The 25,207-nt window shown below is 46.4% G+C and overlaps 3 protein-coding genes across 3 annotated transcripts in view; 1 reads left to right on the top strand and 2 right to left on the bottom strand.

The window, feature by feature from the left end:
- LOC144671362 (calpain-9-like) overlaps positions 1–7,726 on the bottom strand; it is a 29,802-nt gene extending 22,076 nt beyond the window's left edge. The window contains exons 1-6 of the mRNA XM_078533221.1: positions 7,474–7,726; positions 5,863–5,932; positions 4,230–4,348; positions 3,850–3,983; positions 2,379–2,547; positions 1,220–1,291 (exon numbers count right to left, since the gene is read on the bottom strand). Coding sequence (XP_078389347.1) covers positions 1,220–1,291; positions 2,379–2,547; positions 3,850–3,983; positions 4,230–4,348; positions 5,863–5,932; positions 7,474–7,719 — 810 coding nt within the window. The 5' untranslated portion in view covers positions 7,720–7,726. The remainder of the gene's footprint in view (positions 1–1,219; positions 1,292–2,378; positions 2,548–3,849; positions 3,984–4,229; positions 4,349–5,862; positions 5,933–7,473) is intronic.
- The window catches only part of clip3 (CAP-GLY domain containing linker protein 3), a 147,069-nt gene that overhangs the window by 57,387 nt on the left and 64,475 nt on the right, over positions 1–25,207 (top strand). The gene's annotated exons all lie outside the window — the stretch shown is intronic.
- eif3k (eukaryotic translation initiation factor 3, subunit K) overlaps positions 14,851–25,207 on the bottom strand; it is an 11,154-nt gene continuing 797 nt past the window's right edge. Inside the window, exons 2-8 of the mRNA XM_078533234.1 lie at positions 23,276–23,374; positions 22,220–22,340; positions 20,816–20,890; positions 20,018–20,084; positions 19,310–19,387; positions 15,641–15,766; positions 14,851–14,971 (exon numbers count right to left, since the gene is read on the bottom strand). Of these exons, the coding sequence (XP_078389360.1) occupies positions 14,940–14,971; positions 15,641–15,766; positions 19,310–19,387; positions 20,018–20,084; positions 20,816–20,890; positions 22,220–22,340; positions 23,276–23,374 (598 nt within the window). The 3' untranslated portion in view covers positions 14,851–14,939. The remainder of the gene's footprint in view (positions 14,972–15,640; positions 15,767–19,309; positions 19,388–20,017; positions 20,085–20,815; positions 20,891–22,219; positions 22,341–23,275; positions 23,375–25,207) is intronic.

The following is a 25,207-nucleotide window of genomic DNA, read 5'->3' as shown; positions in this document are numbered from 1 at the left end:
AAAGTGGAGAACTGACTGTCAAAGAAGAGCCACTCAGTGCAGTAATTTTAAAAAAAGACATTTCCACTTAAGGAGGGAAGTCAAGGTCTTGGAGAAGGTGCAGGGGAGACTTATCAGAATGGAACCATCAAGGCTTCAGCTATGTAGAGAGACTGGAGAAGCTGGAATTGTTCTCCTTAGAGCAGAGAAGGTTAAAGGAAGAGTTAATAAGGATGTTCAAAATCATGAAGGTTTTTGATAGGGTAAATAAGGAGAAACTGTTTCCACTCACCAAAGGGTTGGTAACCGGAGGACAGAGAATTGAGATACAGTAATTGGCAGAAGAGCCAGAGGCGATAAGGAGAATGTTCTTTTCAAAACTCAGTGAGTTATGGTGATCTGGAATGGACTGCCTGACAGGCTAGTGGGAGCAGGTTCACTCATAGCTTTCTAAAGGGAATTGGACAAATACTCGAAGGGAAGAAAGCTGCACGTCTATGGGGGAAGGGTGGGAGGAGGGGTGCTAATGTTTGGATTGCTGCCAAACAGCCAGCACAGGCACAATAGGCCCAATGGCCTCCTTCTCTGCTGCAGGGTTGTATGATTCCAAGCCTGCCTTGCTGGCCCAGCAGTCAGTCTGAGCACAGCAAGATCCTGCAAACAGCAATAACGACCAAAAAAATCTGTTTCACTGATGTTGGTCAACGGATAGATATTGGCCAGGATGCCAAGGGGAACTCCCCTACTCTTCTTTAAAACACTCGCCATGGAATCTTTCACTGAGTGGACAGATGGGGTCTCGGATTTACGTCTGATTGAAAAGACAGTGAATGTTGGAGACTGGGGGAAGAGGCATTCCTATAAGCAAGAAACCAATGGTTTGCAGGGAGTGTGGGAAGGTGAGAAAAATCAGAAAGATGCGGAATTCAGTTCTTTACAGCATCACATCTTGGGACATTGGGCCATCCACTGGAGCCACAGGTTCAAACTTCACTGCCAGTGTGTTCCAGGTCACGACCGACCTGCCACAGGTAGGCAACAAGCAACGTAAGAAGAGAAGTCATCAGAGGGAGATTATTCAAGCCCATTCCCAGGTGCTACCTGCTGGCTGCTGCTGTGGGAGACTGGGAGAAGGTCAGCCATTCATTCCTTCAGCCAGAGAAATTGCAAGGGTTCACACACCTCGTCAAAAGCAAGTGAACTAGGAAAGGATTCAGTTCACATTCCAGGAGCAGCTCACCTGGTCCACACCAGTCACTGAGTACGCATGCCCGGTTATGATGCCGCATTCATTTAATACACCCACTGGACCCTGCAAAAACAATATGACAGGCGAGGTTATGAAACCTTTGCTAAATTCTTATTCTCATCAGAGTTATTCATCCAAGTCATTCATAGTAATATTGACATTCAAGAGTCATTGATTTCTGCAAATTCCTAGATTTTATAAAAGGTCACATCTACTGGGATTTCATTTGTCCCTTGTCACTGTGTTTTAGGTTTAACAGAAACATTTAAGGGTTTATCCCACTCCCTCACTGTAACACTCACCAGGTATATCCCGCTCCCTCATTGTAACACTCACCAGGTATATCCCACTCCCTTTCACTGTAACACTCAGATATATCCCACTCCCTTTCACTGTAACACTCACAGGTATATCCCATTCCCATTCACTGTAACACTCACAGGTATATCCCACTCCCATTCACTGTAATACTCTCAGGTATATCCCACTCCAATTCACTGTAATACTCACAGGTATATCCCACTCCCATTTACTGTAACACTCACAGGTATATCCCATTCCCATTTACTGTAACACTCACAGGTATATCCCACTCCCATTCACTGTAATACTCAAGTATATCCCATTCCCTCACTGTAACACTCACAGGTATATCCCATTCCTTCTCACTGTAATAATCAGATTGATCCTAAGCCCCTCACTGTAACATTCACAAAGCATTATTAAAGTACAAAACATTACAAGACATTTCACAGAGAAACATACAAAACATGGATACTGGGCTAAAGGAGGAAATGTTAGGAAGGCACCCAAAGGAAGGTCTTAGAAAGAGAGGGAGTTGGAGCGGTTTAGGGAGTGTAGGGCCTGGACAGCAGAAGGCACAGCCTCTAATGGCAGGATCATAGGATTTGGGAAGCACAAGAGCCAGAGTCCGAGGAATGGAAAGTTCCAGAGGGAGAGTGGAAGAGATTAAAGAGATAGGGAGGGAAGAGATTTAAGCAAGAAATTGCACTACTGTGTCTTTATAATGTAAAAATAAACATCTCTAGGTGCGTCACAGAGGTGCAATTAAAATTAGAAGTTGGTTTTGGAGCCAGTGTAGATCAGTGAGAACATGGGCTAATCTCATTATTTCTTGAACTCCATTTACCGGTTTGGCACAGCAAATTATCGAGCCTTTCTCTAGGAGCTTTCTCAAGAATTTCCAAAGATCCTTTGGCATCTCATTGATCTGAAATGATTCAGGGGCTCCCCCGGTGAGATCGACCATTGCCTCTAATGGGTAACCAATGTAGAGAGACTCATAGCAGCCCTTCAGCCTGAGAGAACATGAAAAAGAAATAATTCATTAAACAAAGTCACCTTATCTATTCTTTCACAGGATGTGGGTGTCACTGGCAAGGCCAGCATTTGTTGCCCATTCCTCATTATTCTTGAACTGAGTGGCTTGCTAGGTCATTTCAGAGGGTAGTTAAGTGTCAACTACATTGCTCTGCATCTGTCCTATGTAGGCCAGACTGGGAAAGGATGGCAGATTTCCTTCCCTAAAGGACATTAGTAAATTAGATGGGTTTTTACAACAATTGACAATGGTTTCGTGGTCACCATTATTTAGACCAGCTTTTAATTCCAGAGTTTATTTTAATTAATTGAATTTAAATGGTGGGATTTGAACCCATGTCCCCAGAACATTAGACTGGCCTCTAGATTACTAGTCCAATGAAATTACCACTGCACCGTTATCCCCCCTTATATACACCACATTCTGGGAGATTTCTTTCCTTATCTCAAGTCTTTTTGCCCGTTTTCTTCCAAGCACTGACCCTTTCTATGGTACAGAACTACAGATGCCAGCCATCTTATGCTACCTTGTTCATGTCAGCATTCATCCACTCAGCTTTGAGACACTCCCCCAGTACAACACTGGGAGTGTCTGCTCAAGTTTCTGGAGTGGGACTTGAACCCACAATCTTCTCACTCGGAGATGAGAATGCTACAGCTGAACTAAATTAACTCAGCAAAGACCAAGAACTGAACTCACGGCCTCCTAGGTTTGTGTGGCTCAATTACTCTTTAAGACATAAGAAATGCAGTAGGCCATTCGGCCCTTCGAGCCTGCTCTGCCAATCAATAAGATCATGATTTTCCAGCTCAGCTTCCCCTTCTTGCGTTATTCCCATATCCCTCCAATTTCTTAGTACCCCAAAGTCTATCAATCTCAGTCCTGAAGATACTCAATGACTGAGCAGCCACAGCTACCTGGGGAAGAGAATTCCAAAGATTCACAAACATTTGAGTGAAGAAATTTCTCTTCATCTCAGTTATAAATGGTCGACCCCTTATTCTACGAATGTGACCCTGTATTCTAGATTACCAATCGGGGGAAAACAGTCCCTCATCATCTACCCTGTCAATCCCCTTAAGAATTTTATATGTTTCGATGAGATTGCCTTTCATTCTTCTAAACTCCAAGGGATAAAGGCCTCGTCTACTCAATCTCTCCTCAAAGGTCAATCCGCTCATCCCAGGAATAACCTATTGTGCTACCAGCACAGCTGTTCTCTATTTGGTTGCAATAATTTCCCATTATAGACACTGCGCAATTCTCAGGTCACACTTACTTGGCATAGGCTTTCTCCAGGAGTGGGCTCCAGAACTCATTGTTGTCTTTGGAGTAAAGGAACGCCAACTTATTGTTAACGGTGGGCAGCCGATCGTCCACCACTATCTCAACCCACTGCCCGTACTGCCAGAACTTGGAAAATAACAAAATGGACATAACATTAGGAACGTCAGCAGCATTGACCCAATTCTCTCTGATGGGGGTTGCATTCGAAGTGTCAGCCTAGGTTTTAGGCTCAGGTCCCTGGAACAGGATTTGAACCTGCAACCTTCTGAGCCACAGCTGAAACACAGCACCCAGTACTGTCTGTCTGAGAGAATATTTACATCAAACACTGGCACATAGGAGACATCAGGCAGATGCATAACTCAGGCATACCTTAAAGCGGAAACGCCCCGTGTAACCTTCCCCAAACCCCTGGTCAGGGGGTATGACCTGTTCCATCACATGCTTGTTGAGACTGAGGCAGGCGATGACAGACAGGAACCAGCAGTCACCTGACAACAAAGATATTCATGTGTTAATAATCAGAGGAATGAGAGGGGAAATTATACACACCACAGACAAGTGGACTGAACACTACTCATAGCTCAGTGAGTAAATGCATCACCTAGTATGGTACTGAACCAAATACACCAAACACGATTCAACTTTGACTCGTTTTTTTGTGTGGACTTAACCAGGGCAGCAGGAGAGATGCCACAATTGGCCTCAGCGCCTCAAGGCTGTCAGGGGTCCTCGTGGAACTCTGATGCATCCTCAGGATGTGGGCATTGCTGACAAGGTTGGCAATTGTGTCTATCTCTAGTTACCCTGAGAAGGTGGTAGAGCGATCTCTTCTAGCTGTTTGGTACAACTGATCTTGGCTCTCCAGGTCACTTCAGATGACAGTTAAAAATCAACCACATTGGAGTGGGACTGGAGTCACGTATAGGCCGGGACCTGGGCAAGAGCAGCAGATTTCCTTCAGGTTGCAGTGTTAGTACAGAGCAAGTCTTGTAGTTCAGTAGGTAGCACCTCTGCCTTTAAGCCAAAAGCTCTGGGTTTAAGTGCCATTCCAGGACCTGTTGTCCACGGAAGGCGTATTCAAATGGGTTGATAATCAGCCTGCTAATCCTTCCAACGCTTCCCCATTATGTTCCAAAGGGAAGCAAATGTGTGTGAAGATATGAAACAAACAACATTAGTGAACCAGTTGGTTTTTATGTCAATCCAACAGCTTCAATGTCACTTTTTTATTATTGCTCTATGGACTGTGAAGAGCAGCATAGAAATGAGGGTGTGGTATGGTTGGGGGTGGAGGAGGAGGAATGGAGGAATAAGAATGGCTCATTAGCTTACACATGAGTTTACAGAGTAAAGGACACAGTCATATTTGGATGCAAGTTCCTCGCCATCTTTTCTGTGCAACTTGTGCATCATATCTTTACAAAAGAGAAGCAACCCAAATGTAGGATTCTGTCCTCACCATTCTTTTATTCCTCTCCAACTTATATTTTTACCTTGAAAGCATCACCCACCAGCACCTCATCTAAGTGGCTATTATTCGTGTACGAGCTTCATACTGTTCTCAGGCTCTTTGACTGCAGGAGACCTCACAGTCGAACCCGATGCTGTCCGCACATTCAGGGAGAGGTGACTGGATATCAATCAGGAGTAGGAACGAGGTCTGATTGTCCTATAGTCTCCCCAGGATGTTGTGGGCACTTGTAAGGCTCCTAAACCATTGCCCGACAGCTGTTGGATAACTTTGGCATAGATGGAAGCTTAGAATCAGCCTTTCCAAGTCCAATGCTGCCAGACGGTTTGCGAGAGATGCTCAGAGTCAAACATTTCACTGCCACATCTCCCTTTGGGGGAATGAGCCCATTATCCAGTTTACAGCATTATTTGAACAGTTTTCCCAGGCCTCATTTTCCAAACACACTCTCTTTCTTTCTCTCGCTCTCTCCACTGTATAACCACATGAGAAGAAATATATTTGATTTAAATCCAGATCATTGGTTCTCACCCAAGGCTCCCTGGCAGATGTCTGTTCTGGTGGTTCCATCAACAATGAACTGAGGATTGGCACAAATTTCCTGTAAATGTGAAAGGAAAGCATCAGCACAAAATAATTTGTGGCAATTTATAGTTGTCTTAATTTAGAATTTCAAAATGCTAAGTGATCATGTGGGATCTCATTAGACACAGTAGCAACAGACCTGGTTGATGCCACTCACATAGACTAGAAGCTATGAAAGGGCTTTGATCCCACAAACTCAACTGTTCAAAACTCATTTTGACCTTCCTGACCAGCGGAATGGTTTGTTTTTGGGATGATAAGTTCATGCATTTGCTTCTGGACACATTTTGTTTGTTAGGATTTACAGTCTCCATATATATAGCAGAATAAATTAAAAGCTATTGGGCATGTTTCATTTTCTGCTAATCCAGCTGTACCATTCCCCTGTTCAGTCCTGGACAACAAACTGTGTATTCCATACTGTCTGATACATCTTCCCTTCCCCACCATACACCCACTCTCCCTCCCCCCACTCACCCCAATCAACCCCGTGTCCAGTGGTGCAGAGCTTTGGGAACTATAAGTTCAAAATCGTCTTCCTCCCAAGTACATTACAGTTACCACATGTCACTTCTCAAATTACTCATGTGCAGTCTGTATCACATACAGCAAATGTGTTTGTGTGAACATAATTTTCCTGCTATAAATGGTGGTCCATTAACACAGTTGATGCTAATAAATTTTAATCCTTTTCATAAATTACATGGTCCTTCAATGGCAAAGATCAAAATTGGCCACATGTGGTCATGCAGAGGAGTTTGTATCAGTAGCCTGGTTTTGAAGGACATCTTCCCATTACAGCCATTGTCCAGAAAGCCAGCAGCCACTATAAATTCATCGACATTGAGAATAAAGCCAGGGAAAGACAAAAAAAAGGTCATACAAGCAGTGTCCAAAACTTGAATAAGTGAGTGCATCTGGTATTAGTGAATTTCTGTATCTAATCAACTCTAATTTGGTGACCAGGCCAAAGACAGTTCATCTGAGCATTTGTGAAGAGCAACAGTGATTATAAGAGCAATGGGATGATCATTGTGGTCTCCAATATTCCCAGTTTTATCCAGTAACACCCCCTCTGGATGTCAGATGGTGACAAGATCGGTTTGGGTCTCACTAGACTCAAGTACCAGCGGACCTGGTTAGGCAATTCAGCCACTAGAAAGTGACTCCTGCTAAGAGGTGCACGATGTGTGGAGACCAAACCCAGCGCCAAATATTCCCTAGTACATTTCCTCACACCCGTGTGTGACAGACCTGCAATTATCATTACTTCACTCCAAATTATAGGACTCAAAATGCTCTCTCCAGAAACAACTCAAACTTGGAAGTGCTTAATTTGCAATTCTGCTTTTTATAGTTTGAGGTAGGGTGCAAACATTCGATCCACTCAAATCTTATCAAAATCCCAACTCACCACTCTGTACATCAAGGTAAGAGCACAAGCGCCCACCCAGCCTTTTATTCCAGCCAATTTACAATTATACTTTAAAAGAAGCTGGGTTTGGCTGCGGTTCCCCAGGTTGTTTTAGTGACACAATTCCTGGCGGCTGGTCTTACCCGTGGCCTCATCCACCGTGTAATGGAAAAGTTGCACTGCGAGGCCCCTGCTGGGCCATGGAGAGAGGAGGTGGCCGCAGGGAACTGCAGGTCTTCGAACAGGAGGTTCGGCCCGGGGAGCGGCCCGGGGAGCTGGGCTGCAGCAGTTCCGGGAATGGGGTAACAAGCGGCGTTCCTCCGCAGAACCGGACTGCGCTCATAGAAACCAGGATTGTGATCCCCCCCGCTCCAGGGCATCGGGTACATGGTGCAAACGATAGGCAGACTGGGGTTGGAGGGTGGGGGGTTGATGTGCAATTCCGCCTGTATCTTGCCGGTTGCTCTTGGCCAGCTTGTTACACAGGAAAATCATCCGAGTCGAGATACAGTGACACCCACGTCACGGCGAAGGTGGAGCAACCTCAAGCCCAAGACTACCCGCCAGGCAAAGGTTGACTTGTGTTGGGAACCAATTGCCTAAGGACCAACCCAAGTTTTGCAATCTTGTCCAATGGGTGAGCCTGAAGACTGAGAGATCCTATAGAGTCTTAGAGAGGTACAGCACAGGAGGCCATTCGGTACATCATGCCTGCGCCGGCTGTTTGATAGAACTAAGCAGCCTTATCCCCCTCCCCCCTCTCCCCCCCCCCCCCCCCCCATTCCCCCCCTCCCCCCCCCAATTCCCCCTCTCCCCCCCCCAATTCCCCCTCTCCTCCCTCCCCCATCCCCCCTCTCCTCCCCCCCATTCCCCCTCTCCTCCCTCCCCCATCCCCTCCCTCCCCTCTCCCTCCCCATCCCCTCCCTCCCCTCTCCCTCCCCCATCCCCCCTCTCCTCCCTCTCCCATCCCCCCTCTCCTCCCTCCCCCATCCCCCCTCTCCTCCCTCCCCCATCCCCCCTCTCCTCCCTCCCCCATCCCCCCTCTCCTCCCTCTCCCATCCCCCCTCTCCCCCATCCCCCCTCTCCTCCCCCCCATTCCCCCTCTCCTCCCTCCCCCATCCCCCCTCTCCTCCCTCCCCCATCCCCCCTCTCCTCCCTCCCCCATCCCCCCTCTCCTCCCTCCCCCATCCCCCCTCTCCTCCCTCCCCTCCCTCCCCCATCCCCCGTCTCATCCCCCCCACATCCCCCGTCTCATCCCCCCCTCCCCCGTCTCATCCCCCCCTCCCCCGTCTCATCCCCCCCTCCCCCGTCTCATCCCCCCCTCCCCCGTCTCATCCCCCCCTCCCGTCTCATCCCCCCCTCCCCCCTCATCCCCCCCTCCCCCGTCTCATCCCCCCCTCCCCCGTCTCATCCCCCCCTCCCCCGTCTCATCCCCCCCTCCCCCGTCTCATCCCCCCCTCCCCCGTCTCATCCCCCCCATCCCCCGTCTCACCCCCCCCATCCCCCGTCTCACCCCCCCATCCCCCGTCTCACCCCCCCATCCCCCGTCTCACCCCCCCATCCCCCGTCTCACCCCCCATCCCCCGTCTCACCCCCCCATCCCCCGTCTCATCCCCCCCAATCCCCCGTCTCATCCCCCCCATCCCCCGTCTCATCCCCCCCATCCCCCCTCTCCCCTCTCCTCCCTCCCCATCCCCTGTCTCCTCCCCATCCCCCGTCTCCTCCCCATCCCCATCCCCCGTCTCCTCCCCCATCCCCCCTCTCCTCCCCCCCATTCCCCCTCTCCTCCCCATCCCCCCTCTCCTCCCTCCCCCATCCCCTCCCTCCCCCATCCCCTCCCTCCCCTCTCCTCCCTCCCCCATCCCCCCTCTCCTCCCTCCCCCATCCCCCCTCTCCTCCCTCCCCCATCCCCCCCTCCTCCCTCCCCCATCCCCCCCTCCTCCCTCCCCCATCCACCCTCTCCTCCCTCCCCCATCCCCCCTCTCCTCCCTCCCCATCCCCCTCTCCTCCCTCCCCCATCCCCCCTCTCCTCCCTCCCCCATCCCCCCACTCCTCCCTCCCCCCACTCCTCCCTCCCCCATCCCCCCTCTCCTCCCTCCCCCATCCCCCCTCTCCTCCCTCCCCCATCCCCCCTCTCCTCCCTCCCCCATCCCCCCTCTCCTCCCTCCCCCCCTCCTCCCTCCCCCCTCTCCTCCCTCCCCCATCCCTCGTCTCATCCCCCCCCCCCACATCCCCCGTCTCATCCCCCCCCACATCCCCCGTCTCATCCCCCCCCCCACATCCCCCGTCTCATCCCCCCCATCCCCCGTCTCATCCCCCCCCATCCCCCGTCTCATCCCCCCCAACCCCCGTCTCACCCCCCCATCCCCCGTCTCATCCCCCCCCATCCCCCGTCTCATCCCCCCCCCGTCTCACCCCCCCCATCCCCCGTCTCATCCCCCGTCTCATCCCCCCCATCCCCCGTCTCATCCCCCCCTATCCCCCGTCTCATCCCCCCCCATCCCCGTCTCTCCTCCCCCCCATCCCCCCTCTCCTCCCTCCCCATCCCCCCTCTCCTCCCTCCCCATCCCCTCCCCATCCCCCGTCTCCTCCCCCATCCCCCCTCTCCTCCCCCATCCCCCCTCTCCTCCCCCATCCCCCTCCTCCCCCATTCCCCCCCCCCTCCCATCCGCCATCCCCATCCCCCTCCCCTTCCCCATAGCCTTGGACATTTTTCCTTTTATCCAAGTATTTATCCGATTAATAACACGTTTCCCACCCCCTCCCCAGGTCACTTCTTTTGCCAATTGCATTAAATCTATATCCAAAATTCATATATTGACATTGGCAGAATCCAATGTTAAAACAGATTTTAAGGATGAGTCTCTCCAAACTCCTGAGTAACTGTATTGAGCTCTGTTTTTCCAACCTCGTTTACATTTATTTTCTTCTGTTTTCAGGTTTCTAACTTATGAGATATTATCTCTTGAATATTGCTGAAAAGAGAGACATGTTGCTGAAGCTTTTCATCTTGCACTCTTGGGATAAATGCAAGAATGCCAAATTTCAAACGATCGCAACAGTTTATACTACAGGAGAAAAGTGTGCTGATTATAGGATGTGATTGCACTGGAGGGGGTGCAGAGGAGATTCACCAGGATGTTGCCTGGGATGAAACATTTAGGTTATGAAGAGAGGTTGGATAGACTTGGGTTGTTTTCGTTGGAGCAGAGAAGACTGAGGGGCGACCTGATCGAGGTGTACAAGATTATGAGGGGCGTGGATAGGGAGCAGCTGTTCCCCTTAGTTGAAGGGTGAGTCACAAGAGGACATAAGTTCAAGATGAGGGGCAGGAGGTTTAGGGGGGATGTGAGGAAAAACTTTTTTACCCAGAGGGTGGTGACGGTCTGGAATGCGCTGCCTGGGAGGGTGGTGGAGGCGGGTTGCCTCACATCCGTTAAAATGTACCTGGATGAGCACTTGGTACGTCATAACATTCAAGGCTATGGGCCAAGTGCCGGTAAATGGGATTAGGTAGGTAGGTCAGGTGTTTCTCACGTGTTGGTGCAGACTCGATGGGCCGAAGGGTCTCTTCTGCACTGTGTGATTATGTGATTGGTTGGCAAGTTGACTCTGATTGGCCGAGGCGATACCATTGGAAAAAGCAATGGGGAACTATAGGCCCAAGTCAAAAAAGGCATAAGGCTTGAGTATATTCTTTTTGTTTGCAGAGAACGGGTCTCTTCATATGAATGTGTGTTGCTTCTAGCAAGCATAAATGAGCCACGTTATGAACTTGACTGACTATCTTAAATCGGTTGTTAGTGTAGCTATTAACACAGTCAGGATTGTTCAGTATGTGCTGCCCAATTGCAGAATCATATTTAACAGTAGACATTTTGTTTTGAATTTTGCAAGCATGGGCTGGTTGAGTGCACTTTGTTCTCTGCCTATTATGAACAACCAAAGGAACAAGATATTATTCCCCTCCTTTCAATGTCTTTGTTATAGAAACATAAGAAAAGGTCATTTAGCCCCTCGAGCCTGTTCCACCATTCAAAGATCTACAACCTAATCCCATACACTCACCTTTGCCCTATATCCCTTAATGCTTTCATATAACAAAAATCTATCAATTTCGTATTTAAAGTTAACAATTGATCTAGTATCGGTTGCCGTTTGTGGAAGAGTTCCAAATTTCTACCACCCTTTGTGTGTTTCTTAATTTCACTCCTGAAAGGTCCAGCTCTAATTTTTAGACTAGACTATGCTCCTTAGTCCTAGACTCCCCAACCAGCAGAAATAGTTTCAATCTACTCTCTCTGTGCTGAAATATAAAGATATCAAATCCCGAAGCAAGCTGTTCTTCCTACATTGCCCTAAACAGATTGCTTGTGCATCAGAATACTTTCACTCTCAATGACATTAAATTCCTCATTCAGGCAGACCAACTCTACCATAATGTTAATGTGTCTTTTCTCTTAGAAATGCTGATTGTCTTTCCCTGTATTTACTTTCCAGCATCTGTTCATTTCTTTTCCTTCCATCTCCAATTTTGAGATGTCTCATACTGTTAGGAGCTTTGTTTTCCATGCACCATGCACTAATTGTGTTTCAGCGTTCAAAGGCTTTGATTACCTTATGCCAACACAGCTCTGTCACCATCTATCACATACTGAGCATTCTGTTGTAGCAAGTCTGATTTACAGGACCAGGACACAGTGCACCTTTCATAACAAGAATTAAATATCCCATATTTGAATGAGGGGAGGTCATGTGGTGCAATGAGTAGTGTCTCTGCCTCTGAGCCAGAAGCTCCGGGTTCAAATTCCATCCCCAAGACTGGATGGCCGAGGAAGGTGCATTCATAACAAGGCCAAACAGGTCGAGTATGAACCTGTAAATCCTTCCAACACACGCCAATGGCAGGTGGTGACAGGAGAGTTTCCTGGTCAGCCACATGGTGGAAAGAATGTTGGAGCCTCTACCATCACTGTCCGTAGCTCCAGATTACAACATGCATGTAAAAAGCATATGTTGCCAAAGCAACCTGGACTCCCTGAGTGAACCACCCACCACCACTGGACTTCATCATTTCATCTGTTAGATGAATAAAGATCCTTGAGCTCTAAAGGTTCGGACTCGGGTTCCAATTTAGGGCTTACTGCTTTAAGCTGCCTCATCTTTGCTGCTTGCCATGAATTTTGAAGTTTTCCTTTCAATTCCGTTCCCCTCTTATTGATGGGGAGGTGGGCTGCTACCTGTTTATTAGCCATTACTGGCTGGGCAATTAGGAAGCAGCCTAATTTCAATAAATTCTGACCAGTGTGATATGGCACTCCACCTGAACACTTACTGTAGGAACGCAGATTATAAAGGAATGAGCTCTCAAGAGCTTTGGTGAGTCAGCCTCTAGGCACTTTCCAATGAAATCAGCCGAGTTGTTCAGTGGCAAAGTAGGATTTTGTTGCATTTGCCCCCAACAACTTGTATTTATATGGCACCTTTAACGTAATGAAAGGTCCCAAGGTGCCTAGATCCAACATTCATTGGCCAGATGCACAGAAAGAATTTGCCAGCCATTTATTGAAATCAGAACAGTTTGGAGGGAATGAGGGGGAAATGACTACGTCAGTGATGTTGAAACTGTGGTCAAACAATCCCTGCCACTTGCCCTACAAATCTTCAGGAATTCAGTTTGAGTTTAATCATTTTTCTGACTCTTTTCTCCCAGTTTAATTTTAAAGGTATGGAGGCTGGGAGAGCATTCGTGTTCGCACTATTGTCTCATTGGTGGATGATTTGTAAACTGGAATACCAAAATCTACTCTTACCAGCAACTTGAAATAGACACAAATTAATAGGAATATGGATTTTTGCTTGTTGTGTGAATGGCTCAGTGGGTAACACTCACCTCAGCAGCAGGAAGTCCCGGTTCAAGACCCACTCCAGAGACTCGAGTCTATAATCTTGGCTGACATTTTAGTGCAGTACTCAGGGAGTGCTGCACAGTTAGAAGTGCAGCTTTTCTGATCAAATATTAAACTGAGTTCCCGTCTGCCCTATCAGGTGAATGTGAAAGCTCCCATGGAGCAGGGTAGTTAACCCTGGTTTCCTAGCTAACAATCAGTTTCAGGCTTTGGTTGAGGGATAAATGTCTGGTAATAACCTCATTTCTGATTGTGAGACCTTGCTGTACACAAATTGGTCGCCATGTTTCCCACTTCACAACAGAGATTATACTTCAAAGGTACTCGATTTTCTGTAAGGTGCTTGGGGATGTCCTGAGGTGGTGAAAAGCGCTATAGAAATGCAAGTCTTACTTTCCACAAAGGAAAAAAGCCTCAATACTCCTCCTCCACTTGTAACCTCGTACATATGGGAAAGCACCTTTTTTCCTAAAACATACTTTCAGTAGCAAAACGTTATGTAGCTAAAATAACCATAATTGTTGCTCAACTATAGCATTGCGGCAGAAAGACAATTGGAACCAGGAAGGTCCTAGCCTCTGATTACTGGCCTGTATTGAGTTAGGTAGGTAGGTAATTAGCCATAGTCTATGAGGCACTATAGGCATCTCAATAGAGACACACAGCTGGTTATATAGCTTGAGGAGCACCACTCTGCATTCAGGATGGGGCAGGCGAGGAGGCAGGTCCCAAGTCCACTACAGCTGACACAGGAGTTGAAGCTGTGCCGTTGGTGTTATTCAGAACCATATGCTGGTCATGTAGTCAACTGAGCTAACCAACTCATCCTACACCCTGCCCCCAACCCCGTACTGAGTTATCCAACTCGAATCTCCAATGTTCGTTACAAAGGGAAATTAAAGTATTAGCAGATTGCTCTCTCCTGATTGTCTTCCCAAGCATACTGCTGGGTAGATCCCACATGCAAGGAGACCACAATCAAACCATGTGCTGACACCCACTGCCTAGGCCCACACACACACAGAGAGTGACCACTTGGGTGAGGTTCTGACGATAGATTCATCCTGTGTAGCTTTAACTCAGCAAGAGTTAGGAGAGGAGTGGTGGTGGTGGGAAGGGGAAAGGACAAAATCGTCAGTGACTCATAACAACTGTTTCAATAATAAATTGTATTTATACGCCATTATTGTAGGCAAACACCCCAAGGCACTTCACAGCAGAGTTATCAGACACAGTTTGACAGTGAGCCACACAAGGAGATAATTGGATAAAAGCAAAATACTGTGGATGCTGGAAATCTAGAACAAAAACAAAAATACCAGGAAAAACTCAGGTCTGACAACATCTGCAGAGAGGGATACAGTTGACGTTTCGGACTTGAGATAATTGGATAGGTGGTTAAAAGCTTGGACAAAAAGTTTTAAGGATCTTCATTAGGAAGGTAAGAGAGGAGAAGTTTAGGGAGAGAATTCCAAAGCTTAAAGCCTAAGCTGTTGAAGATATGGGCACCAATGGTGGAGTGACTACAATAGGCGGTGCACAAGAGGTGTCTGCTCCTGTATATCAAATGGCTTCTTCATTCATTAACTAAAGCTGCTTGTACAATGCAAGTAATTTCAATAATTTTATTGACAAGAATTATAGAAATAGCATTTTGGTCAGAAAACAAAAAATGACTGGAAGTTTGAAATAGCAGGAGCTCACTGTGATGACGCCATGATGCTAGCCACACCTGGAAAGCAAAGAAAAAACACTTGTCAGCTCCATATTCTCAATTTGAACTTGAAAAACGCACACATCATAAAGATATCACCCGTCTTTAAATGCAGGGTGAGAGTCAGGCTTAATTGTGTATTTCTAAAAGCTCCATAGGACGACACCCAAGACTGAGAGAAATAATCTGTAAATGTGTTTGATCAGCACAATAATAATTAGTTGGTCTTAGCCAGAATAGTAGTGGGATACTACAACAACAACTTGCATTTCCATACTGCCTTTAACATAGTAAGATGTCCCAACGGGACCATTATCAGACAAAAATCTGACAACCAGCTATATCGTTCCTGGGCAGGGGAGGGGGTGAGGGGAAATCTGCCCTATTTCTTGCTCCCAATAGTAATCCAGTGACCACTATCCCTCCAACTCAAAGTGCCTGGGTGTGTGACTATCAGCTGAGGGTATGACCAGTTTGAGCTGTGTTGCCTCACCCCACGACACAACAGGCTGCCTGTGCTCACATTTGTAAAATGGGCAGACAAATGAGGTGTCATCAGAAACACAACCTCAGCGACTCACTGCCTCCAGAAAGGGGAACTAAGTCCTTTAGTAACGCAAGAGACACAGTCACAGTCTAACTGTACCCATCCCCAGGGTGAGGAACTGCTTGATTTTTAAAACTCACTGTCAAAATCTATCTTTTCCACAATGTTTTTGGGTTTGATACTTTCTTCTTGATTGCAGATGAAGATTTTGTCCGGTTCGGCCTCAGTCCAGCCGTACTTACTCATCCAAACTTGCAATTGTGTATCTGAAAAATAAATGTTTTCACACATTATTGAGACACTGGAGATAATTTAACTTTCAAAGACAAATTAAAACCACAAGTCAGAGTGTATCCAGCCAAACTCAGGGATTTTGGCCAGGTGTGCAACGTCAACGAGTTCACATTCTGAATCTGACCATGCCAAATAGGGAGGGGTTGCATGAAGGTCATGTACTGTTACAGAGAAAAAGGAGATTCACCTCTGTGCATTCCCCCAAGCGTCAGCTGACTAGTTTCCAGAATTGCATAATAAGCATTTCCACTCCTGATGTTCAGCGGCATCAAGCTCTGAAACTCACCACAATACAAAATAGTTTTTTTTTTTAAAGAAACTAATTTTCAGATATGGCATTGCTGGACAAGCCACCTGTTTACTGAGCAGCTTCTGAGAGTGGTTAGGAGTCAACTATTGGTGTGGAACTGAAGTCAGGTATAGGGCAGGCCAGATGAGGACAGCAGGTTTCCTTCCTTAAAAGACATTAGTGAATCAGTTGATTTTGTTGACAATCCGGCAGCGCAAAATGTGACAAGCAAAGTGGATAATGGGGATCCTGTAGATGTAGTATATCTGGACTTTGATAAGGTGCCGCACAAAAGATTAATACACAAGATAAGATCACACGGAGTTAGGGGTAATATATTAGCCTGGATAGAGGATTGGCTAACCAACAGAAAGCAGAGAGTCGGGATAAATGGGTCTTTTTCTGGATGGCAAGCTGTAACTAGTGGGGTGCCACAGGGTTCGGTTATTGGGCCCCAACTATTTACAATTTACATTAATGACTTGGATTCAGGATTAGAAGGTACTATAGCTAAATTTGCAGATGACACTAAAATAGGTGGGAACGTAAGTTGCAATGAAGAAATAAGAAATTTACAAATGGATATGGACAGGTTAGGTGAATGGGCCAAAATTTGGCAGATGGAGTTTAACGTGGATAAGTGTGAGGTTATCCATTTTGGTCGGAAGAATAAAAAGGCGACTTATTATTTAAATGATGCTTCAGTGGGTGTCCTCGTGCATGAATCACTGAAAGCTAGTATGCAGGTACAGCAGGTAATAAGGAAGGCAAATAGAATTTTGGCATTTATTGCTAAAGGAATAGAGTATAAAAATAGGGAAGTGTTGTTGCAACTGTACAAGGCATTGGTGAGACCGCACCCGGAGTACTGTGCACAGTTTTGGTCCCCTTACTTGAGGAAGGATGTAGTTGCACTGGGGGTGGTTCAGAGAAGGTTCACTAGGTTGATTCCAGAGATACGGGGCTTGTCTTATGAAAAGAGATTGAGCAGTTTGGGCCTATACTCGCTAGAGTTTAGAAGGATGAGAGGATCTAATTGAGGTATATAAAATGCGAAATGGGATAGACAAAGTAGACGTGGAGCTGATGTTTTCCCTTGTGGGGCATTCTAGAATGAGAAGCCATAGTTTTAGGCTAAGGGGTGGTAGATTTAAATCTGAGATGAGGAGGATTTACTTTTCTCAAAGGGTCGTGAATCTGTGGAATTCACTACCTCAGAGTGCAGTGGATGCCGGGAAGCTGAATAAATTTAAGGAGGAGATAGACAGATTTTTAATTAGTAACGGGTTGAAAGGTTATGGGGAGAAGGCGGGAAATTGGAGTTGAGGCCGAAACAAGATCAGCCATGATCGTAATGAATAGCGGGGCAGGCTCGAGGGGCTGAATTGCCTACTCCTGCTCCTAGTTCTTATGTTCATGGTCACTTTTACCAAAACCATCTTTTCAAAGTTGAATTTAAATCCTCAAACTGCCCTGGCGAGTTCCAAACTCTGGATTATCAGTCCAATAATTTAACCACTGGCTCAGTTAGCTTAGATGGCTAGAGTATGGTGCAGGATAACGCCAACAATGCTTGTTCAATCCCTGTATTGGCTGAGGTAGTTCTTGGGGCACGCCTCTTCATCTAACCCCATCGTGAAATCATGGCATGAGCCATGATTAGCAATGCTCGGACAATGAGGAGAGAAAGAGAGGGAGGAAGAGAGAGAATATAACCACTATGCTACCGTACCCTCTGAAACTATACTGGCATTCAATGGACTTGAGTGAAAAAGCAGTCTATCCATTACAAGGAGAACTGCGCCATTAAACTGGCTCAGCCTTACTTTGAGTACTAGGTATTTGATATCCTGTATTTTCATCTATATTTTTGCATCGAGTCTGGTGAAGCACAGAGGTTTGGAGAAAGTGATGTCACACGCTAAGTATACAAGTTTTTGCAAGTCAGTTTGAATTCACTTTTTACTTTGAATGTGAAGCTATGAGCAGTGTACACTGTGGTAATGGATGAGGACTGGAAAGCATAAAATCAGGTTTAACTAGCACAAGTTGACGGGTTTGTTTATGCATACATAAATATACAAATTATTGGCATGGATTGTTCTACATGTTGCAATAGGATATCCTCAATGGATCAACAGGAACCACTGTACCATGGTTTTTTTAAAAAGGGGAACCAAAACGTAAATTTTAATTGATGCCAGGTTTCAAACTTTGGTCCCAAGAGTGAAGATTTTAACTGTCTGATACTGCAGCTGGAAAAGCAACTGTTTCCTTCTCTTCCCTCCCAAAGGTGGGTTCAAGTGCAGTCACCTTCAAGCGGCTCACCCGAGCAGCCACTCTCCCCATGCAAATGTGAGCAGGTCTTCCAAAAACAAATACTGGTGTTTAGATTGCAGGGAAATCATCTGATGGCACTTCATAAAGAAATAAGAGGATCAGCTGGTAAACCATGAGAGGGGTTAAGGTGGTCCGGCTCACTCCGAAGTACAGTAAGATCCAATTGAGGAAAAATTGAATCAAAAAATGCTGGAAAAACTCAGCAGGTCCGACAGCATCTGTGGAGAGAAAGACAGAGTTAACGTTTCAAGTCCGTATGACTCTCCTTCAGAGCTCAAGAAGTCATACAGACTCGAAACGTTAACTTTGTCTTTCTCTCCACAGATGCTGTCAGATCTGCTGAGTTTTTCCAGCATTTTTTGTGTTTGTTTCAGATTTCCAGCATCCGCAGTATTTTGCCTTTATTATAAGGATTGAATGAAACTGGGGACATTCCTATGTTTATGCCTTAGTTACACTCTGCCTTTACTAACAGGTCCAAGGGACAGTCCGTAATATTTTTACTGCGTTAAGAAACATAAGTGAAGGGCCATAATTGAAAATGAAGATTAGCTAAGTCATGAAGAAGTGATTAGGCAATGCCAAGCATAGTTTTAAAAACTTGTAGCTCACGAGAGGAACAGAACATTGAGCGACAAGTCCCACAGCTTTGAGCTCCTTGGAAAGAACAAATTAACAGAGGACAACACAATGATTTTGATTCTAACACTAAGGGAGCAGTGAAGGTGAACCATATTTCTGACTGCATAACAGAATGTTACATTTACATTAAATTTAGTTCTAAAGAGATTTACTAGCCATAAGTTTTATAATTGCACTTCGGTGCAAACCAGCCTTGTGCAACAGTCCAGGGCGGTTCCATTTCACATATGGCATTAACCCTTACCTGTCAGATCTCCTAACATTTCAGCCAGCAGCCATTTCTCAATTGTTTGATAAGTGATTCCAACGACATGACAGATAACTGTGGGCAGAATTCCAACAAGTTAGGAGCCATCCTTGATAGAATAGTTTGAACATCCCCACACAAAAAACTGGTTTTGCCTCAGACACCTGATCTCCTCCACATGGGAGGCAACTAAAAAGTCCTGCTAGCAATTGAGCCAAACAAAAATAGCTGTTCTTTGCAAAACCCATCAAATGGCAGCATTATAACAAACAGCGTTTAATTTATTCCAACAAAGATGCAGCTTTCTTTTTAAGATCCCACAAATGGCACAAGAATGTTGCCTTGCAGCCCAAATATCTGCTCTTATAGAATCATAGAATGGTTACAGCATAGAAGGAGGCATGCAGTCATAATGGGGAATCCTATTATGAACAGGTCCCTGTGACTTTAATTACAGGTTATGCCATGAAGCACCTTGGAACATGTTACTGTTAAAGGTGCCACAAGTTGTTGTGACTGCCGCTCGGTGATGACATTGCCTCTCTTTATCCTCTTGTCTCGCTGAGCAATGCCACAGGAGATCTACTAGTTTAAAACCCACATTCTATCAGTACCTGCTAGATATAATATTAACCCCTTACACACAGTCCCCTTCTCCATTTACAAGAAAATCAAAGCAACTTTCCCATCGTGGCCTGTACTCACATTTCCGTACTGAATCTTCAAAGCTCGTTATGCCATCAATCAGCTCAGAGTTTTCTTCCAGGTTGCGCTGGACAGAGAAGTACATTGAAATTAAATAACTGTCGTTTCACAAAAGAGGGTGGTGAGCTATTATGCTACTACCTTAATCTCCAGAAACCCACTGTCCCAATCAGTCAGGCAGCATGTATTTCATTGGAGGGAAGGAGGGTTTGATACAGAAATTATACTGTATGATACACACTTCCTCTTCCTCCCTCCTGTCAAAGCACAATGACAGCCACCCTATATATATATGTTAAGACCCAGGTCATTTGCAGAGCTGAGGCTAACTGATGGATGGGGACTTTAGCAGAAATACAATAGATGGACAAACAAAAGCCAGATATTTTAATTTCTCTGTCGAGAGTGTTGGTGTATCTTATATCACCCTATTCCCTTAGCCTCCAGCACTGCCACTTTATAGTCAGTCACTAGACCAAGTGATAATGGCGCAAGATGACTGCTCTATATCTTCCCTCTATTTGTAGGAAACCATTTAACCTCCACAGCATCAGAAAATTTAGCACAGGGAGGGAAACTGCAGTGGCAAAACTTTGTGCTGGTTTAAGTGCACTGAAGCATCACAATGCTACATCACTGTGCCCCCATGCCAGAGGCCAAGTTGAACAGAATGCAACATCAAAGTCACATTTTAACTCTCACAGATCCAAGGGATTCTCCTGTCTTGCACTCAACAATAAGGTACATTTTACTTGGGAGCCTCTAACATAACAACACAGCCTCAGATTCTTTACTTACCCAGAAGTCCTGGAAGTGACAGGTCTCCAGCAGATCGCCGAGAGTCAGGATCTGTTGGATCGGTCGCTCCTCTTGCTGTTTATGATCCATTAAGGAAGATTAATTTCAATACTTTCAGCGGGGTTCTGTGCCTTGATTAAGAAGTGAGGATTACTTTTCAATTCACATAATTCTCACCACTTATCCCGGCAGCCCCTTAAATTGGACAGATGGAACTAACCATTTGACAGTCCCACAAGGGTCAACCGCTTAGAAGACAAGCATGCCAACTTTATCGGGCAATTCTTCACACCCTATTAACCCCGCACAATATTTAACAGAGAGCCCCAGGAAGCCTTGAAGTTGCCCTATCTCTCCTGTTAATCTGATGAGCAGGCATCTGGTAAGGGAAGAAGCTGGAGCCAGTCTGTAGTCGACATAGGTTTATTCACAGAGCCCAGTGTAACCTAAGTGCATAATAGTTTCTCCCCCACCGAGGCGGAATCTGGTTCTTATATATGTGTCCTAACCTTTCCTCAATTAATATCAGCTGCTCTTAATCACAACTAGAGCGTGCAATCAATCACCACAGCATTTGCAACATCTACACTGTAGCACTCACTTTGCCAACAGACTGTACAGGTAAGTACAGGAGACAAGAATGACAGCTGCATCTCACACACCATTTGGTATCATAGTGAGCGGCAGAGACCACAAGGATCATAGGAAGGGCTTTATCATCCGCCCCTCAAACTGAATAAATTGCATTAACACCAATGTGCTCACTGTTATAAGTGGCAGAGACTGTGTCTCAAAACACAACCATTGTTGGCAGTCAACATGGGGTGGAATGAGAAGAACAGTGAGGGAGGACAGTGTGAAGATGCATGGTGAAGGTGACTTCAGTGGGAAGACTACTCGAAGCAGGAGAATTGGAATCATTGCAACTTCTCAGAAGCCAGGACTGGCAGAAAATTGCAAAACTGGTCTCTCAAAAACTGGACAGGAAGGTACGTACAGAGCTCCTCTGATGCTATGCTAGATCAATACAATACTCAATTTACAAAAACTGTACAGGAGCAAGGCTCAAAGTGAGACTTGAACCCACAACCTTCTGACTCAGAGGTGAGATTGCAACCCACTGAGCCACGGCCAAGTAGAGAACGTCAGCAAAAATCAAGAGATCATAGTACAGTGGCACCAAACTTGGGTCTTAAAGCCAAACGGAGGCCTGAGGGAGACAAACAGTTCAATTTTTTGAAGTGAGTGGTAAATAATCCTCAAAAGAACTGCCCATTCCATCAGTCTCGGTTTTTTACCCTTAGCTGGAAGGTGAAAACCTGAGTGCATCAATATATTAGTTGTTGATGAAAAGTAGAAACTGGCAACCCCATGCTGAAGCAGCAGCCTGTTTTGCAAGGATACATGTGTCTGGTCAATCATACATTTGCAGAGTGTGAAATCTGTGTGTGGCAGGTTCGTCAGCGCTTTCAGCAAGATCTGTGCTGTGACGGTGGTCTGGAAGAAAGCGGGATTGAACTGATACCTGCAAGGAAAAAGAGAGGCAAAAGGATCACTAAGAGAGCCATTTTCGCACATGTTGTTTTAAATTTGAGGGAACTCCCTTTGTTCTCATTTCCTTTCAGCGAGTCTCCCTGCATCTTGGCTCATCACTGAGGAGCAGAACAGCTAAACTGATCTCGGCTCTTGGTCAACGCTTCATCTAGCAGATCAGTTGTCTAAAAAATGCAAAACTCAGATCAGGTATGTGTGAAGAGTTTCGATACCGTAAATAAGGAGAAAACGTTTCCATGGACAGGGGAGTTGGGAACCAGAGGGCGCAGATTTAAGGTGATTGGCAAAAGAACTTATGGCGACATGAGGAAATTTTTTTTTTCTGCATCAAGTGGTTAGGATCTGGAATGCGCTGCCTGAGAGTGTGCCAGACGCAGGTTCAATGAAGGTATTCATTAACCGGGCTACAGGGAAAAGGCAGTGGAGTGGCACTAGGTGAATTGCTCCTACAGAGGGCCAGGATGGACACAACGGGCTGAATGGTTACAGCACAGAAGGCGGCCATTCTGTGATTCAGTGTTTGTCACGTTAGCTTCTTTCAGACAGGAGTGCTACAATTCATCTCTGCAACCTTAGGTTAGGGGGAAGGTAATTAGCCAGTGTTGGGCTTGGTCTCCGTAACAGATTACCTTGCAAAAACTCTACGTTCATAATGGTGAGATTCTATGAATAATGATGCAAGCAAGTGACCCTGGAACCATGAACTGTACTCCAACAACAGAGCAGTGCCTTCAAAAAGGAGAGAAAAGTGGAACGAGAGATCAAAATATTCAGACTTCTCAAAGTTAAATTAAATTCAGTTGACGACTAAAAACAGAAAATGCTGGAAACACTCAGCAGGTCAGGCAGCCTCTGTGAAGAGAGAAACTGTTAACGTTTCAGGTCAATCTAAAAAGATATACGTACAGTTTAAGAACTGCCAGATTGGCTTCCAGATCATATGCGTTCTCCCTGGCCTGTGTCTCCACATAGCGTTCCAACGTTGAGAGATTCTCAGGGTTATACCTGTGGGGGAAAAAGGACAATTGGAGCTAACATCTTCTCACAGTAATCCAGAGGCCTCAAGAGAACATTAAATCCCACTTTAGCAATTTGAGAATTTGATCTCAATTAAAATAATCTGGATATAAAAATCTGGCATCAGTAAAAGATTCCATGCAGTTATTGGATTGTCATAAAAATCAAACTGGTTCCCTATGGGGTGGAAACCTGTCATTCTTAAAAAGTCTTAACCATGGTTGACCCTTTACTACCCTCAGGTGTATGAAGACCCAACTCCACCTCATGTGGACAAATAGGGATGAACAATAAATACCAATCTTGCCAGCGATGTTCAAAACAGCGATGAGAAAAAAACACAGATAAATCTGTTCTTAGTGATGTTGATGAGGGATACATGTTGGCCAAGACACCGAGGAGAATTCCCATATTTTCAATAGTGCCATGGGATCTTTTACATTGATCTGAACAGGCAGACTTGGCCTCAGTTTAATGTCTCATTTGCAGCACTCTCTCAGTACTGCACTGAAATGCCAACGCATTACGTGTTTGAATTCACAATACTTCGATCATTGATACTCCAGTTATTGATACCCCAGTCACCAATATTCCAGTCACTAATGCCAGAGGGTCAGCTGTAGATGAGTGGGTGGCACTTTCACTTGAGTAACAAGCTTCTGGGTTCCAGGATTTGAGCACAAAAATCAGGGCTGACAATCTCCATACAGCACTGAGGGAGTGCTGCCCTGCTAGAGGTGCCATGTGTTTCCAGTGACATGTTAAACCAATGTCTGCCTTGACAATTTTGAAATAGAGCACGGGGGTTCTCCCTCGTGTCCAAGCCAATATTTATCCCACAATTAACATCACAAAAACATTATCTGTATCATTATCACATCGCTGTTTATGACATAGTGACCAGCTGTCCCGGATCTTTCGGGATCCTCCCATAATAGGGCCAGTTGCCCTGGATTGTTTGAGGCTTGGATGCTGTTTTCCCCATAAATACGATGCTGGTGCTTTGCACAACTGCAGTATGTGCCCACATTCTCCTCTTCAATTTCCTCTGTCTGCTCTGGGAGCCGCCACCCCACAACTCCGCCAGAAACCCTACCCCTCCCCCCAGTTCCGGCCCCCACCCCTCTTCTTTCTCTCCTCTCCCCCTCTTCCTCCTCCCCTCCCCTCCTCTTCCTCCTCCCCTCCCCCTTCCTCCCCCCCTTCCTCCTCCCCATCCTCCTCCTCTCCCCACCTCCCCCTCTTCCTCCTCTTCTCCCCCTTCCTCCTCCTCCTCTCCCCCCTCCTCCTCCTCTTCCATCCTCCTCCTCTCCCCCCACTCTTCCTCCTCCCCTCCCCCTCCTCCTCTCTCCCCACCTCCTCCTCCTCTCCCCCCTCCTCCTCTCCCCATTCTCCTCCTCTCCCCATTCTCCTCCTCCTCTCCCCCCTCCTCCTCTCCCCATTCTCCTCCTCCTCCTCTCCCCATTCTCCTCCTCCTCCCTCTCCCCATTCTCCTCCTCCTCCTCTCCCCATTCTCCTCCTCCTCTCCCCCCCTCCTCCTCTCCCCATTCTCCTCCTCCTCCTCTCCCCATTCTCCTCCTCCTCCTCCTCTCCCCATTCTCCTCCTCCTCCTCTCCCCATTCTCCTCCTCCTCCTCTCCCCCCTCCTCCTCTCCCCATTCTCCTCCTCCTCCTCTCCCCATTCTCCTCCTCCTCCTCTCCCCATTCTCCTCCTCCTCCTCTCCCCATTCTCCTCCTCCTCCTCTCCCCATTCTCCTCCTCCTCCTCTCCCCATTCTCCTCCTCCTCCTCCCCTCCTCCTCCTCCTCCTCCTCTCCCCCCCCTCC

The sequence above is a fragment of the Cetorhinus maximus genome, chromosome 32, assembly GCF_964194155.1.
Source record: "Cetorhinus maximus chromosome 32, sCetMax3.hap1.1, whole genome shotgun sequence".
Classification (NCBI taxonomy): domain Eukaryota; kingdom Metazoa; phylum Chordata; class Chondrichthyes; order Lamniformes; family Cetorhinidae; genus Cetorhinus; species Cetorhinus maximus.
This window is presented reverse-complemented; position numbering and strand designations above follow the sequence as displayed.